The sequence below is a fragment of the Geotrypetes seraphini genome, chromosome 10 (genome assembly GCF_902459505.1).
Source record: "Geotrypetes seraphini chromosome 10, aGeoSer1.1, whole genome shotgun sequence".
Classification (NCBI taxonomy): Eukaryota; Metazoa; Chordata; class Amphibia; order Gymnophiona; family Dermophiidae; genus Geotrypetes; species Geotrypetes seraphini.
This window is the reverse complement of record NC_047093.1, coordinates 56,871,476-56,888,225: the sequence shown is the minus strand read 5'-3', so window position 1 is coordinate 56,888,225 and position 16,750 is coordinate 56,871,476. Positions and strand designations below refer to the sequence as shown.

At 41.5% G+C, this 16,750-nt stretch overlaps 2 protein-coding genes across 2 annotated transcripts in view; both read left to right on the top strand.

Moving 5' to 3' along the window:
* The first annotated feature begins 3,917 nt into the window (after positions 1 to 3,917).
* Positions 3,918 to 16,630, top strand: SURF6 (surfeit 6). Its single transcript, XM_033960508.1, has 5 exons — positions 3,918 to 4,001; positions 6,390 to 6,485; positions 8,761 to 8,928; positions 10,012 to 10,097; positions 15,754 to 16,630. Exons 2-5 carry the CDS (start codon positions 6,392 to 6,394, stop codon positions 16,426 to 16,428), a joined length of 1,023 nt encoding a protein of 340 aa, XP_033816399.1. The 5' UTR covers positions 3,918 to 4,001; positions 6,390 to 6,391; the 3' UTR covers positions 16,429 to 16,630.
* Positions 8,888 to 16,750, top strand: part of LOC117367697 (histo-blood group ABO system transferase 1-like) — a 44,033-nt gene continuing 36,170 nt past the window's right edge. The window contains exons 1-2 of the mRNA XM_033960509.1: positions 8,888 to 8,928; positions 10,012 to 10,097. Of these exons, the coding sequence (XP_033816400.1) occupies positions 10,069 to 10,097 (29 nt within the window). The 5' untranslated portion in view covers positions 8,888 to 8,928; positions 10,012 to 10,068. The remainder of the gene's footprint in view (positions 8,929 to 10,011; positions 10,098 to 16,750) is intronic.

Sequence of the window (16,750 nt, the reverse complement as noted above, 5' to 3'; positions counted from 1 at the left end):
ATATCTGTAAGACATTAGCTTGTGATATAATGAGCACTAGGCTGTAAAAAGTCCCAGACTCTGAAAAAACAACAGCACTGAAGACTTCCGCTAAGAAGAAACTGGCAGGCCCAGCAGAACCCAGTAACCTAGTAGAAAGATTCTATAGATATGGTAATGAACTTTATCATGGGGCTCATAGTAGAGAATGACATGGGGACAAATTTGTCCCCATCCCTGCAGGAACTCAATTTCTCCATCCTGTCCCCATTCCAGCAAGCTCTGCCTTAACCACACAAGCCTCGAATACTTATGATTTTAAAGTGTTTGAGGCTTGTGTGGTTAAGGCAGAGCTTGCAGGAATGGGGCAGGGACAGGAAAAGAACTTGTGGGGATGGGGAAAAATTTGTCCCAGTGTCATTCTCTAGCTCATAGTTCCACTGGTAGTCCTATTCCTCCCTATATTACCCTACTGCATTAGTTGTCAACTCAGTCCTTGGGACACACCAAGCTAGTCTGGTTTTCAAGATATCTATAATGAATAAATATGAGAGAGATTTGCATGCAAATTTATCTCATGCATATTCATTGTGGGTATCCTGAAATCCCAGCTTGTTAGGTGTGTTCTCAAGACTGCTGAGAACTCTTTCCTACTGTATGCATGCATTCTTCTAGACTAGAACATTGCTTCTCAACCCAGTCATGGGACACAGCTAACTAGTCAAGATTTCAAATTTGCATATAATTGGAGCAGGGCATATAAATTTATCTCATGCTTATTCACCATAAGGATCTAGAGAATCAGACTAGCTTGGTGTGTTCCAAGGACCAAGTTGAGAATCACTAGATACACTTTTCCAGATGGCACATTCTTGCACCAAGTTCCAAATTGGAGTCATTTGAGTAGCTGCCACCTTTTTTTCCATCCTCCAACAACTCTGTCTTTTGCTCATCGGCCATATCAAAAATCTACACTATAGACCCAAGGTTTGGGATTAATACAGATTTGTATCATGTAAGCTTACTCTATACCACAGTACACTAATTTCCTAGTGTTGACCCTTAAGAACCTGTGCTAATTTTCAGCACAGATTTTTTTTTTATTCCTGTAGTTTTGTTGCTTCATCTTTTGAATGTGCTCTTAATAAGTGCAGAAGTTTGAACAAGCTTGATAGCCTTTATATCGGTAGGCTTTTCTTCCTCACCTCTGGCTTAAGGAAAGGCCTTACACTCAATCTAAGAATGAATAAACAAATTTTGGGGAGGAGAGTATGTGTTCAATCTTTAGAGTAGGTGTTCTCAACCTAGTCTTTGTAGTACACAGTCAAGCCCAACACTAGGAAATTAGCTTACTACCTTAACTGCATGCCTATCTATCTAATACATGGTGGTTAGGTATGTGTCCTGAGGATTGGATTGGATGTAAGCACACTGGAGAATTTAGACATAAATAGAAGAGCACTAGCAGTGACCATGCTGTGGTGATGCATGCCCAAGGAGCAGGTTCTGCTTCTTGGAGCGAGATCATGAATGGTAGGAGGTTTTACTTTTTACTTTTCTCCACGGTGCTGTTGATGGACATGTGGAGGGGCATAATCAAAAGATACGTCTAAGTCCTATTCGGAAGTATGGCACTAGATGCCCAAAGTCAACAGCGGGAAAATGTCCATTCTTGAAAAATACATCTAAAAAATGTTTTTATTTTTTTTTTTGAGAATCGTCTATCTGGACATCCAGCCTATTGTTCATCCAGATCACCAGGTCATCTGTCTTTATTCCACATTCTCAACCAAAATTTCATCCCAAATGCCCAGAACAAGACCTTTTGGATGTGGGAGGGGCCAGCATTGTGATGGCACTGTTGTGAACGTCACAAAAAGGCTACCACATAAACATCTCACCAGATCTCCCTTATAGGTTATGGTGAGCCCCCCAAAAAACCCCCACTATACCCATGTGTCTACAACCCCAGTAACTTATGGCTGCTGGAGCCACCTACATGGCAGTACAATAGGGTTTTTGGTGGGTACACATGTTAGAGTGGCTTATGGGCCTGGGTCTTCCTCTCTGTGGTTCACTAGCCCATCCCCCAGACTATTTAAGAGACCCGTGTGCAGCTCTATTAGGCTTTCCTATACTAGGTGCTGATGTTCTGGAGATAGGTATCTACGTTTTTATTCCAATCTTTGTGGGAGGTGAGGGGGGTCAATGAACACTGGGGAAGTGTGTGGCGGTCTTTACTTTGTCTCTGCAGTGATTATCTGGCCACTTTGGATACTTTTTGGGCACTTGTAACTGTTTTTACATCGTCTAACTCACAATGTATAAGTTCTAATATAACATCCCTGCAGGTGATTAAGTCTAGGCCAACCCACATCCCACCCCATCCATTCTTTCAAACACGCTCCTTTCAGCTCTGGGTGCATAGCAGAATTCAGAGGCCTAAAACGTTTGATTATGTCTTTTAGGTCATCCAAGTGACAACTTGGGAGGGTTTTAGACATGAGCCCCATGGTATTCTCATCTGGTGGAGTCATAGACCAGCTTGTAAGACGGTGTTTAGGCACAAACAAGTAGGCCTAAACATAATTAGTATTGGATACCAGAATTCTAGAGGAAATAACATTGATTTTACAAAAAATTAATATTGCTTTATTGAACTGTTGAGCGTTAAAAAAACAAAAACCAAAATCGTTAATCTCAGACTTGCTTAAAGGAGCATAATATTCACATCCTGGTCTTGACAGAGATGTGGTTAAGATCTGGGGAGGACCACTATCTATTGGTTTCTATACTCCCAGGTTACAGTTATATTTCATACTCCAGGAGTTTAAAGAAAGGAGGAGGATTAGCTTTAATCTTCACACATTACAACTAGAGGAGATCTCGGTTGCTTCTTTCCAGTATATAAAATATTATAGGGAAAGTTGGTCAGTACTCAATTAATTTGCCTTTTTTTGATTTTCACTATGCACTGGGTCTACCTGGGGCAACTTGGGACATTGCTTGTCAAACATTGGCAGACTTGGTTGTAACCTTCCCTAAAATAGTGATCCTAGGTACGGTAACTAATTTGCATCTTGAGGACAATTCCAATTCACGTGAGAGATATTTTAATTAATTTCTATTAGATTTAGATTTGAAATAGTGAGTATCTGGCCCCACACATATTGGTGATCAAACTTTGGATTTAATAATGTCCCCCCTGCATGTTTATATTGAAGTAAGGAAGTAATGGCCACGGTCAAAGATCACTGTATAGTTTCAGGGATTTTTGAGCACTAATGCAGAGATAATATAACCTGACAAGTTAGAGATAATACTGTATAACCTGACTAGGAAAGTTAGAGATTGGAATAAAATCAATCTGGATAACCTCCCTCCTCTGGCATCCTTGTTTAATGAGGATTTCTAGACATGGGGAGTTGAGGGTGCCACCTTCCCTGCGCCACTACTGGAAACTAGAGGAATAGCAGCTATGGTAATAAAATATGTTGGATCCTGCCCTCAGGCTGAACTATAATCTGTGCAGGAACAATAACTGCCACCAACAGAGCCTGGCATTTTACTGTTACTATTATTATTTGATAAATTATTTCTGTACCACTAGCCGATTATCTTTATGCTTTATGCTCATATTCAGCGGTTTCATTAATTTAAATTGCTACATTCAGTCTCGATAAAGTGATGTTTGCCCATTAGTTTATTTTAAAGCATGGAAACAGAATAAAAACAAAAAGAAGATATACTTTTTTATTGGACCAACTTAATCCATATAAGTAAAGTTGTTACCATGCATACAAGGTAAATGGCAGATTAGGCGAATCTCCATGCACAAGACTATGCATGCGTTTTGGAGGCGGTACCCAGACGTCTTGGAGGACCCTGGGTACGTACTACGTAGTTAGTCACTGACTAGGAGGCTCCTAAACTCTCGCGGGAATTTCTCCGACGCAACTTCCTGTTTCCAGCAAGGCGGACGAGAGTTTGAGTTAGAGGGGACTGGCGGTGGGCGACCTCAAGTAAGTTTTACGGTAGGATGGGAAAGGAGGGGTACCAGATCTCGGACAGGGAGATGACAGACTACGGGGAGGGGAGACCGGTCCTCCGGCGTCCGAATGACGAGTCGCGCTCGCATGTGAGGGCAACCGAACGCGTATGATTTGGTATTTCTTCTTTCATCGAATCGTATTTTTCACTTAACGTGCGATTTACTGTGTAGCAACTGTTAGTATACAGTCACACTAAGGTGTTTTGCAGTAATATAAGTTACCATAATAAAGTGTGCACTCAGTACTTTTTGTATTAGGGAGTATGCATGGTATGGGTGGACAATGGGTGTGAAATGCATGTGGCAGTTAATGTACTCAGTGGCATAGTAAGGGAAGGAGGCGCCCGGGGCAGTGGCATTCAGCATTGCCCTGGTGTTTCCCCTCCTCCTCCCTCCCCGACAAAGCAGAGCTAATGCAGAACCATTTATTGCCTCCTAAATAACCACCATATTCTTTCTAGGCTGCCCAAATTTGGACACAGATCCCAGAGTGCACCTAAACTAAAAGGGATGGGATTTGATATACTGCCTTTCTGGGTTTATAATAGATACATGAAGGTAGATAAAGGCCAAATGGCCCATCCAGTATGCCCATCCACAGCATCCTTTCTCCCTAAGAGATTCCACGTGCCTGTCCCATGCTTCCTTGAATTCAGACACAGTCTTTGTCTCCACCACCTCTATAGCGAAACTATTCCACACATCTACCACCCTTTCTGTAAAAAATATATTTCTTTAGGTTATTCCTGAGCCTATCACCTCTTAACTTCACCTTATGCCCTCTCATTCAAATGAAAGAGATTTGCCTCATGCGCATTTGTCATGTAGGTATTTAAACATCTCTATCATATCTCCCCTCTCATATTGAGATCTTTAAATCTGCCTCTATATGCCTTACAATGAAGACCACCAATCATTTTAGTAGCCTTCCTCTGGACTGACTCCATCCTGTTTATATCTTTTTGAAGGTGCCTTCTTTAGAATTGTACACAATATTCTAAATGAGGTCTTGCCAGAGTCTATACAGGGGCATTAATGCCTCCTTTTTCCTATACCTCTTCCTATGCACCCTATCATCCTTCTAGCTTTCATCTTTGCCTTTTCAACCTGTTTGGCTACCTTAAGATCATCACATACAATCGCACCCAAGTCCTGCTCTTCTTGTCATGCACAAAAGTTCTTCACCCTCTAAACCAGTGTTCTTCAACCTTTTTACACCTAAGGACCAACAGAAATAAAATAGTTATTATGTGGACCAGCGGTTGAAGAACACTGGGCTAAGTCGTGGGCCAGACCCCGCTGATCTCCACCCAATCTCCACACCAGACCCCGCCCCTGCCCCCATAATAGTACTAATTGTAACACTATTTTTTCCATTCATTTTTCACAGATACACAATATAATCTTATTAACAACACAACACAAAGCACACTGATAGAAGATGTAAATTCTCAAAATTGACATAATTCAATCACTAAATTCAAAAATAAAATTATTCCCCCTTACCTTTGTTGTCTCCCTCCCTCCATGCTATGCCTTGCCTTCTGGCCTGCTCCCGCCTGGCCATTTTATGCCGCCCCCTGTGTTATCTTCAGGCCTGCTCCCTCTTCCTTACTGATGCAGACAGCAGCTCCTTGCGCGTCCCGTGCCTCATTTGGAAGCCTTCCCTCTGACATTGCAACGTCAGAGAGAAGGCTTCCAGTTCAGGCGCAAGACGCGCATAGGAGCCACTGTCTGTGGCTTTGTGCACTGAATCAGTCAGGAAGAGGGAGCTGGCTCGAAGATAACGGCGCATCGATCGCACCGTGGACTGGCAGTTGAAGAACTCTGTTTTGGGCCTGATGCACGTGCTGGCCCTGTGGACCAGCAGGAAATTTCTGTGGACCGGCACCGGTCCACGGACCAGTGGTTGAAGAACACTGCTCTAAACTATACTGTTCCCTCAGAGTTTTTGCATTTCTTAGCATAAAATCGTAGTTGTTAATGGTAGTGTGTTCCATAAAGTGGTGCAGTGGCATCTTGCTTTTTAAGATCATTAAATTAATGCTTAATGGTCCTTCCTTGCCTGAAGTAATTCTTTGCAAACATGATATATGAAAGTCCAATGCAGATACTAAAGGGTAATTTATTACATTTTTACCTGTTCTTCTATTTTGTTTCTATTTTAAAATAGACAGATGCTTTCAACCTGTTGTGTAGTGCTATCCTGGCTGAAACCAACTGTTTGTACAACTAGACTTGTCTCCTACAATTGGAAGTTCTTGCTGACTCCAATCGTTCTTTTGTGGACATTGGGATTAGGAACGCTGGGGCACGCACATACCGTGGTTTCCCTCTCTTTTCTGTTCCTGTATCTAAGGGATGGCCAGTCTAGTAGCCAAAGACTCCTATTTCCAGAGCCTGGCCAAGAAAGTGTGTGCCCAGCAAAATCAGGAGCCAAGAAAAAGAAGACTAGGTAACTTTTTTTTCTTCTTAGTATGAAATTAATACATATGCCAGTTTTTAAAATCATAAAAAAGAACACTTTCTTTGTAATTTCTAGGTAACATTCCAGTGGATATTTATTTAGGGTTAACGTGTCATAAGTCACTACAGATTTGTTAGTTTGGCGATCTAGGGAGAGCGTCTCCTACTGGGCCAGTAAGTAAGAAGCTGCAACTCACCTAACATAACTTAGGCTGTCTGTAAGAGACTACACTACAATACTATATACTGAAGACATAGACAACCAATCACATTCAAACCTAAGTGGTGTTCTTCAGCAGTAACATAGTCACATGTATACAATTTCTGGTTATATATCACTACAAAGTTTAGAACAAAGAAGGATAAGCACTCGCACAACAGGACAGGGGAGTGAGGAGTACCCAAGGGCAGACGCTTCCTCCAGAGGACGTACACCCTCCCTCTCAGCCCTTTTCTTTCTCATTTTCTATCTTTATTATTTGTCAGTGTCACCAGTTCTATTTGCATCTCACAGAAGTTACCACATTCCTTCTCTTGCCCATCCTGTTTAAACAAGTTGTCCTATCAATTAGATCTTGCTACCCCCCTCTTGACTGGCTCTTCATGTTTCACTTCTTTGTTCTATTTTATACCATGGATATTTGGATATTTGCATTTCTGCATGTACACACAGGCCCGGATTCTGTATAGGATGATTGCTGGCAGGAGGGTGCCCAACCTCTCCTGCCAGAGGATGCCCCCCGATCGCCGACAGGAGGGTGCCTGTCCAGCCAGCCAACGATTAAAGGTTAGTGGGGGTCTGCGGGGGGGGGGGTGTTAGTGCGGGTACGGAGGGGGGCGTCCTCCAGCAGGAGGGGTTGGGCACCTTCCTGCCGGCGATCGTGCGCGTGGGCGGACTTCCGGCAGGATGGGTGGGGCACCTTCCTGCCGGCAATCGAAGGCGTCAAGGGCATCCTCCGGCAGGAGGAGTTGGGCACCCTCCTGCCAGCGATTGGGAGGCATTGGGGGGGCATCCTCCGGTAGGAGGGGTTGGGCACCCTTCTGCCAGCAATCATCGGGGGAGGGGGGGGGACAGGCGGCCGCTATACTTATCACGGCAGGGAGATCCTTTGCCGCGATAAGTATAGCAGCCACGTCTTACAATGTAGGCCAGCATTTTGCTGGCCAACTTGTAAGTGTCTCCCGCTCTACTAGGAAGACAAGTAGGGCCGCCTAAGGCGAGCTTAGGCGGTCTTATGGGCCTCCCTAGGCTCCCGGAGGCGCCTTCAATATAGGTGGCCTGCCTGGTGAGCATTTTTTTTTTTTTTAACTGCGTCCCAATTAGCTGATTAGACAGCTGTAGGACGCCTACAGCTGCCTAAAATCAGAACGCATTTTGCAGAATCCGGGCCTCAGAACTCAGCACATTTACCAAATAATCCAAATAGTAAATTGAGTCAACCTGTAAATCACAGCTCCTGTTTGCACAATAATTTTGCCAGAAAGCCTTATATTATAAAATGTGTGACCTCCACTTAATCAGTTTGGGCATGTGTGTGATTTTTTTGCAGGGGTAATTTTTATAAAGGTTTTTACCACATGCAAAGTCGGTTTTGTGTGTGGAAAAGGTTTGTAATAAGTTTGTGCATAGACCTCCCTGGGGTCCTAGTTTTGAGCAGTGGAGCTGCAATATATGTATGTATTTTATAAAATATGCACATTTAGATTGATTTTGGAGCAGGTGTAAATATGTGTCTGCATTTTTTGCACTACTAGAGCTGGTTCTCAAAGCCTTTTTTTTTGTGGCACATAGGCATCTTTTTATAAAATTATTCCTTATTGGACCCTTTTACTAAAGCTTAATGCACGCTAACTGACATTAGCATGTGCTGAGTGCCAAATGGCCCATAAGTATAAAATAGGATGTGCAGCATTTAGTGCTTGTTAAACGTTACTAAAATATTACTAAAAGGTCTAATTCAGCCAGTCTGAGTATTTGATTCAAGTTTTCCTGCTGTATGAATGCCTAAGATATTAAATACAACATTTAAACTTGGTTTTGGTGTCTTTAAAAAATAAGTGTTCTAAATATTTGTGGTAAAAATCATACATATGCAAGGATATATAATATTAGGACCCTCAAGCTTGGGAATTATAGTAATGTTGATCAGTGTTTTGATGGACTGTGGTTGGAAAGATTTCATTAATTCACTGATAAAATATTTTCATGGGCAGTGGAGATCTGCTGGAGACCCTGATTGCTCTCTGCTGTTAATATCTGTCAGCTTTGAAAACCAGTGGGTCTGATCAGTTTGCACAGAAGAAAAAGAAACCAAGAAAGCGATCAGAGAAAATAAAATTGCACCATGATCTACAGCTAACATCATATTTGAATACTCCACGAGCAAGGCCTGCCTTGGGGAAGGAGAGCAAAGACCAGCCAAGTGCTACAGGTGAGAATGGTTGAATTTGATTTAGGTGTGCTGAACAGATTGGGACTAGGTTCCATTCAAGACTATTGCACACTTTAGATTCTCCACATCATCTGGACTACCTCCAGGCCAGAGCCAGCGTGTTTTTAAGTACATGTGCAGGCTGTTCTGCCCAGGCTATCTTATGAGACACAGGAATACTTGCACTTTAGCCTGAAGCAATGACTTCAGGTGGCTTTGAGCCTCCCCCTGTGCAGGAAAGTGGTGGTGGGGGATTGCACATCTGTTTCTCATACTGGTCCGGCTGCCTGATTGGATAGAAAAAAGTTAGTAGAGCCAGTGATGTCAAAGGCTGTGGAATTTAGCACCTTTTATTACCAGTGCCCTGACTGCAGGACTGGTTCAACATATGAACTAGGTGAGTGCTGGTGACATCTCAGGCCAGCATCTTTCCCTCTCTTCCTACCCACTATGGCGCTGGAAGCTTAGGAATCAGGATTACACCCCTATAAAGAAGAAACAAGTATTTTCCATGTGTGCAGAATAGGAAAGAGTTGTCTTTTGGTTCATTTTTAAAAACTAGACTGGAGGGTGGAGGAAAAAAAACATATTTAAAACATTTTAATAGAAATTTTTGGGCTGGTGTATGGAATGAACAGCATTAAAACTAGACTGGAAAATTTTAAATTCCAGGAAATAGTACCCTGTCTTCATGTCCTGTTGTCCCTTCAGCCTTCTAATTATTGTAAGCTGCAGGAGCTGCTGCTTTAGGAAACAAACACTGTGATTGAATTTTGAGAATCACGCATGTATCTCGGAGTGACAGTGTATGCCAGATGACGATATAGTGGTAAGTATGTCCCAATTTCCCAGAAGTGTGGCAGCAGCAAAGCATTGTATAAGATCAAAAAGGGTCAAAATTATCTCTCTATCTGCTCCTGGGGGGAAAAAACCCCCCAGTTCAGGTACATCTTTCAGAAGTAACAGTCTTGATCAAGTTTAGTGTCTTGAGTAGGAGTATGCCAGGTAAATTTTTAGGTTCAACTCCTTACATGAGTTAAACATATGTTTTCCTACTGTTCATCACTTGTATTTCTCTTTTAGAAAGAAAGATTGAAACTGATTCCTTTATTGCTGTGGATCTCCTTCGTGAAAGGTTGCATGAAAAAATCCAGGAAACAAGAAGCCAGGTACTGTCCAGACACTAGTAACCCATCATATGATAAAATCTCTTGCTGGGTGGAAAGTCACTGGATAAAAGTTCAGGCTACTAATGATAAAAGGCTGCTCTATGGACTTCAGGAATTGAAGTACACTTCTCCCTCCGTATCCACGGGGATTAGGGGCAGAGCTGGCCCGTGAATATTAAAAAAACCTCGAATAATATTTGGGCCAGTTCTGCCTCTAACCTCCGCTTCCCCCTGGCTATTTTAAGCCCTGTAAGCCCCCCCCCTTAAGCCTTACCTGGTGTTCTAGCAGGTTTTTGGGGCAGGAGCGATCTTCCCATGCTCCTGCCCCGTGCAGATCGCTCACAGGAAATGGCTGCCTTGAGCTCCCCTAGTCTCTTGAGCCATTTCCTGCGAGCGATCTGCACGGGGCAGGAGCGTGGGAAGATCGCTTCTGTCCTGAAAACCCGCTAGACCACCAGGTAAGGCTCATGGGGGGGCTTAAAATAGCCCAAAAAATTTAAATGGGTTTTTTGGTTTAAAATCGCAAATAATCGAATCTGCGGATGCTGAAACCGCAGATTCGGAGGGGGAAGTGTATTCCTCAAATATAAAATTTTTATTCCAAAGTGTTTTGCAAGGGCAACTAAACATAGAGCTGCCACCTTATATGTGCAACTGGTGATTTATCGACTACCTGTAAATCAATAAAATAATTTTATACCTCTCCAGTGGTATTTATTTAAGTACTTGAAGAAGGACACTTGAAAGGGTCCAGAGAAGAGCAACTAAAATGATTAAGGGGTTGGAAAAGTTGTTATACATCGAGAGATTAGAGAAACTGGGCCTCTTCTCCCTTGAAAAGAGGAGACTGAGAGGGGACATGATTGAAACGTTCAAGATAATGAAGGGAATAGACTTAGTAGATAAAGACAGGTTGTTCACCCTCTCCAAGGTAAGGAGAACGAGAGGGCACTCTCTAAATTTAAAAGGGGATAAATTCCATATAAATGTAAGAAAGTTCTTTTTCACCCAGAGAGTGGTGGAAAACTGGAACGCTCTTCCGGAGGCAGTTATAGGGGAAAACACCTTCCAAGGATTCAAGACAAAGTTAGACAAGTTCCTGCTAGATCAGAACGTATGCAGGTAAGGCTAGACTCAGTTTAGGGCTCTGGTCCTTTACCTAAGGGCCGCCGTGGGAGTGGACTGCTGGGTACGATGGACCACTGGTCTGACCCAGCAGTGGCAATTCTTATTGTCTTAGAAGTGGGCTAGTTTTGGAGAACATCATATCTTTTATGGTGGAAAGGCAATTAGAGTCCATTATGCAGAACAGTGATCAGAAGCTTAATTTTAGTCATAGAGAGTTAAGAACATAAAAATTGCTGCTGCTGGTCAGACCCGTAGTCCATCATGCCCAGCAGTCCGCTCACACGGCGGCCCTCTGATCAAAGACCAGCGCCCTAACTGAGTCTAGTCTAAGTTCTCCAGGGATCTTGTTTTTCTCACTGTTTAATGTTTATTTCCAGCTTTTGGGGGTTTTGCTGCAGAAATTTGGGGTGTCATTTTGGGGGCAATTATATGAGGTAGATGGCACGTGCATGAAAGGCGTCAATAATTGACAGCTAGGTGCCTATGTGCATTAGGCGATGTTTTATTCCATATTGCAAGGGGGGAACATCTGCATAGCTGGGCCATGGGTGCGTGTTCCAGGTATTCTCCTAGTTTACAGAATACTATAAATTAGGCACCTCACTTGACACACCTAAGCACACAAACTTACACATGCCATTGACATGACATAAGAGGACATGCCTACACATGGGCACACCAGAAATAATAATAATAATAATAATTAATTTTTTTTGTATACCTCCATACCTGGGGAGTTCTAGGCGGTTCACATCAGTACTGACCTTGCACTAATATTTTTTTTTTTGTTCAATAGATTTTTATTACATTTTTCCAGAAAAGTAACATCATACAGGTTATGTAATATACAGCCAATTCACACAAAAATCTACATAAAAGTATACCATTTGGAAATGGCAAGTAAGAAAAACACAACTGATATACATAATCAACAATGCTCATCATTCTAAAGCTGCTCCCATATGTTTAGTCAAGCAGTATCCCTTTATCCCTCCCCTCCCCCACCCTCCCTTAAAGTTATCTCCTAGCATTACGTAGAAATCAAAACAGTCAACCATATATATATTGGTTCTCATTCCCCACAATAATATTCCTCCCTCCCCCATCTCACTCTGTCCATTAGCAACCAATTTTTTGTAAAATCAATACCCATTCTTTATTCGGTTTCTCATAGAGTCCTTTGCACTTAGCCGATACACATTCCAGGTGGACCAGAAGTTTTAAACATGCTGTCCACTCTACCATGGATGGCTCTACTGTATCTTTCCAATGTTGTGCAATTACATTACATTACATTGTACTTATAGACCGCTTAGCCATTAGTTCAACACGGTTTACAAAAGATTACTAACAATGGTCACAATGGGAGAAATAAAGTAAGTTAAGTAGTCAGATATTTTGTAAAAAGATAGGTCTTCAGTTGTGTTCTAAACTGTTCATAAGAATAAGCTGTAAGCAGGAATGTTCGGAATTCTTTATCATGAAGAGCTGCTTGGGATGCTAACGTGTGGTTTAGAAATTTCTTACTTTTGCAGCCCTGAACAGAAGGAGAGAAACAAGGGATGAGTTTTTCTGCTATGTCCATAAGAAACTAAAGAAAATCTGTTAACCAAGTAAAAAGGAGCTGTACCATAAAGAGCCTTGTAACAGAAACACCTCAGCTTAAACAACACCCGAGCCTCCATAGGCAGCCAATTTAGCTCACAATAAAAGGGGTGATATGATCATATTTCTTCAAGCTTTAAATCATTCTAACCGCTGTGTTTTGTATTAATACAAGTCTTGCTAGTTCTTTCTTGGTAATTGTCAAATAAATATTACAATATTCAAGAAGACTCGGTAATAGCGGTTGAACCAATAATCTAAAGGCAGTAAATTCAAAATAAGCTCTAATGGTTTGTAGCTTCCATAAAGTAAAATAGCTCTTAAGTACCACTGCATCTATCTGGGACTTCATAGTAAGGTGCTGATCTAAGATCACTCCCAGTATCTTAATTGTTAGATGGATTGTATAAGAAATTGAATTTATACTAATGGAGGATTCAAAAGAGACTTCCCTGGAAAATGCCACGAAAAACTTAGTTTTGTCTGAATTGAGCTTAAGCTTAAATTGTTTCATCCATGTATTCATCTGAAACATTACGGTTCAATTTTAGCAGTGATCTGTGCTAATATTCTATAACAGAATCTTGGCAGCAACATGCATAATTGGCAGTAAGTGCATGGCATTGGAGCATCTAGACTGTGGCGCTGTTTATAGAATTTTTTTATATATACACAAGATGATATTCAGCTGGTGATAGTAATGGAGAGTGATCTTGAAAGTGGGGTGTTTGAATGTTTGGAGGCAGTTAACTTTTGTTTGGAAAGTATTGATTTAATGGTAGATATAGAGGAGACCAGTTTATGTTTTGGGGAGTTACAATAAAATGGATTTTGCATGCAGAAGAGCATGGTTTTGTGGGTAGATTCATAGCTTGCTGGGGTAATTTTGAACAAATATTTTGTTGGGCAGGCCTAATTAAGTAAGATTATGTAGAATGCACTTCACCGGCTACATTTAACGCATGGAGAGATTTCAACCAAACTTGGTATACATATCTCTTACTATCTGGGAAAAAATACTGTGAGGGTGGGAAGAGGGTCACACACACAGATACATCCGATAGATAGATAGATAGATAGATAGATAGATAGATAGATGGAGCTGCTTTGACCAATTGTGTGAAGTTTGGAGAATGATGTCACATAGTCATTTAATAGTATATGTTCCAGCATAACTCTGAAATGCATGGAGAGATTTCAGCCAAACTTGGTATACATATCACTTACTATCCGGGGAATAATAATGGGGGTTGGAAGAGGGTGACACAGTCATTTAAAAGTATATAAGGAAGTGCAGGTGTGGTGTGGTGAAGCCTAAACAGAAAGTAAAAACTGAAAATTTGTGTGATGTTAATCCTCAAATGAATCCTCAAGGGAATTTGAAAGTAAACATAATTGTCAAATACTTCCCGTTTTACCAGGCGTAATCACTAAATACAAGTCTATCGATACCGGAAGATTGGGATAAATAAATATCCGGGCAATGCTGGGTGATAGCTAGTTCATTATAAATTTGCTGGTGAAGTTGGGATGTACACTATAAATTGTTCACAGTGTGGCTGCCAGACTATTGACTGGAACACTGGCTCTCAGATAGAGGGAGATTCTTATTTAAATTTAGTGCTCTCATTTATAGTATTCAAGGAATGGGGATGGGATATGATATACTGCTTTTCTATGGTTACAGTCAGTGATTTCCATATTATTATATACAAGTACTTATTTTGTACCTGGAGCAAATGGAGGGCTAAGTGGCTTGCCCAGAGCCACAGGAAGCTGTAATGGGAATTGAACCCAGTTCCCTTGGTTTTCAGGCCACTGGGTACCGCTTTACGATATTTTCAGGGCCAGCTCCTTGTTATCCCTACAGAGAGGGGAATGTGGAAATAAAGATGCAAAGATAGGGCTAGACAATTGGAATGGGTTTCAGGTAGACCTGAGAGAGATGTCATCTCTTAGGGGTCCTTTTATTAAGCTGTGATAAAAAGTGGTCTTAGTGCCAAAGCAATAAAAATGGCTTTTTTTGTATATTTTGCATTAATCACGCATGTTGCCATTAGCATGTGACATTAGTATGTGGTGAGATCGTGAGCATAACACTGTCATTCTATGAAGATTCAAGCAAGTGGTTTCAACTGCAAAATATCTCAGTCCTCAATTATTTTAAACCTCAACAGCGAGTTGTCATTCTAAGGAAGTTTTTTAGCCAATGATGTGGAGGTGGTGGTTTGAGCTTGAGCTCTGCCAATAAAACCTGAGGCTTTTTCTTCCATTTGAGCAGACTCTCAGCTGCCTTTAAGTGGAGTTTTTTTGCACTACTTCATTAAAAGTTTAACCCACGAGTACTTTCCACAACTCATTCGTAGCCAATAAAGGCTCACATAGTATTCATATGCTAACCAGTTAAAGTGTGGTAAATACGACTGCACACACTGATTAGCACAGGAACATCTACTCTCCTCCCCCTATGTGCCCCTAAGAATAAAAATTTTAAACTTTAGCTTTGGAATTGATAGGATGCCCGAGTGTGTCCTGTGGTATGCCACTTAAGTGTGCGTTAATGCCTAATACAACGTGGTAAAAGGTCCCCTTAACATTCTAGAAAGAACTGAAGACCTTTTTCCTGGGAGTAGGGGAGGGTTTAAATGGAAGAATTTTTTACTGTTTACTGTCTTTTTTTTGTGTGTGTGTGATCTATATTTTTAAGCTACTGCGTAAAACCATCGTCTTGGCTCACACCATTCAAGATGGTATATAAACACTTGCACAAAGAAAAGTAAGTTTTAAACTAGACCTGGGTGATAGAAAATGGAAAGAGGCAATTTACCCTTTCCTGCTGCTTGAATATAAATCTTTTATACTGAATTCTTATTATTTTGCCTTAGATTAAACCTGTGATTTTTTTTTTCTCTTCTGTGGTAAGAGCACCTCCAAAGGACTATTGCCTGAAGAACTGGAAAAGAGAAGACAGCGGAGAAAGCAGGAACGAGAGAGGAAGAAACGTAAAAGGAAGAAGCTGAGAGAAGGGCTGGCAGAGTGCAGTGAAGTGGAAACTAGCAAGACATTAGAGTCACCATATGAGAAGAAAAAGGCAGCTCAAGGCAATGACCAGGGATCATTTGTCTTCAACAGGATAGAAGTCCATGATCAGAAGGAGCTGAACCAGGCTGTAAAGAAGAAGCAGAAGAAACAAAGCCTGAAGGGTAACCTGACTCCTCTTACAGGAAAGAACTTTAAGCAGCTGCTCAGCAGGCTGGAAGCAAGAAAAAGCAAACTGGAGGACCTGAAAGCCAAGGATGGGAAAAAAGCCCAGGAGCTAGAGAACAAAATGAAATGGACAAATGTCTTATACAAGGCGGAAGGCGTCAAAATTAAAGACAATGAAGATCTGCTGAAGGCAGCACTAAAGCGAAAGGAGAAGCACCGGGAGCAACGGCAGAAGCAGTGGGAGAAGCGAACTGAGCAAACAGTGGAGAAAATGCAAAAGCGTCAAGACAAGAGGAAAAGAAACATCCAGAAGAAGAAGAAGAACAAAGTGGAGCGAAAGAAGGAGAGAGCTCGGAAAAAGGGTCGTATTCTGCCCGATGACTTAAAGTAGATACATGAATGAACCAAGATTCCAATTCCAGAACAAATTGAATGAAGCATGATTCCAATTCCAGAACAAATAGAAAGATATCATGTTAAGAAATATTTTTTTAAATTATCTTTTTCTAATGGAGCATTTTAATAATGTTAATACCAGGTTCTCAAGCATCGCATTGTTTTTCAAAAATAAAATGGGTGGTCTGTGGTCATAAGCGTGACATCTCTAGATCTGCACGATAGGCTTCACTTAGATGTAAAAGGTATACAACAGTTTTTTTCAGAGAAGCTGGACATAGGGAGGGAGAGAGAAATATTGGACATGGTGGGAGAGG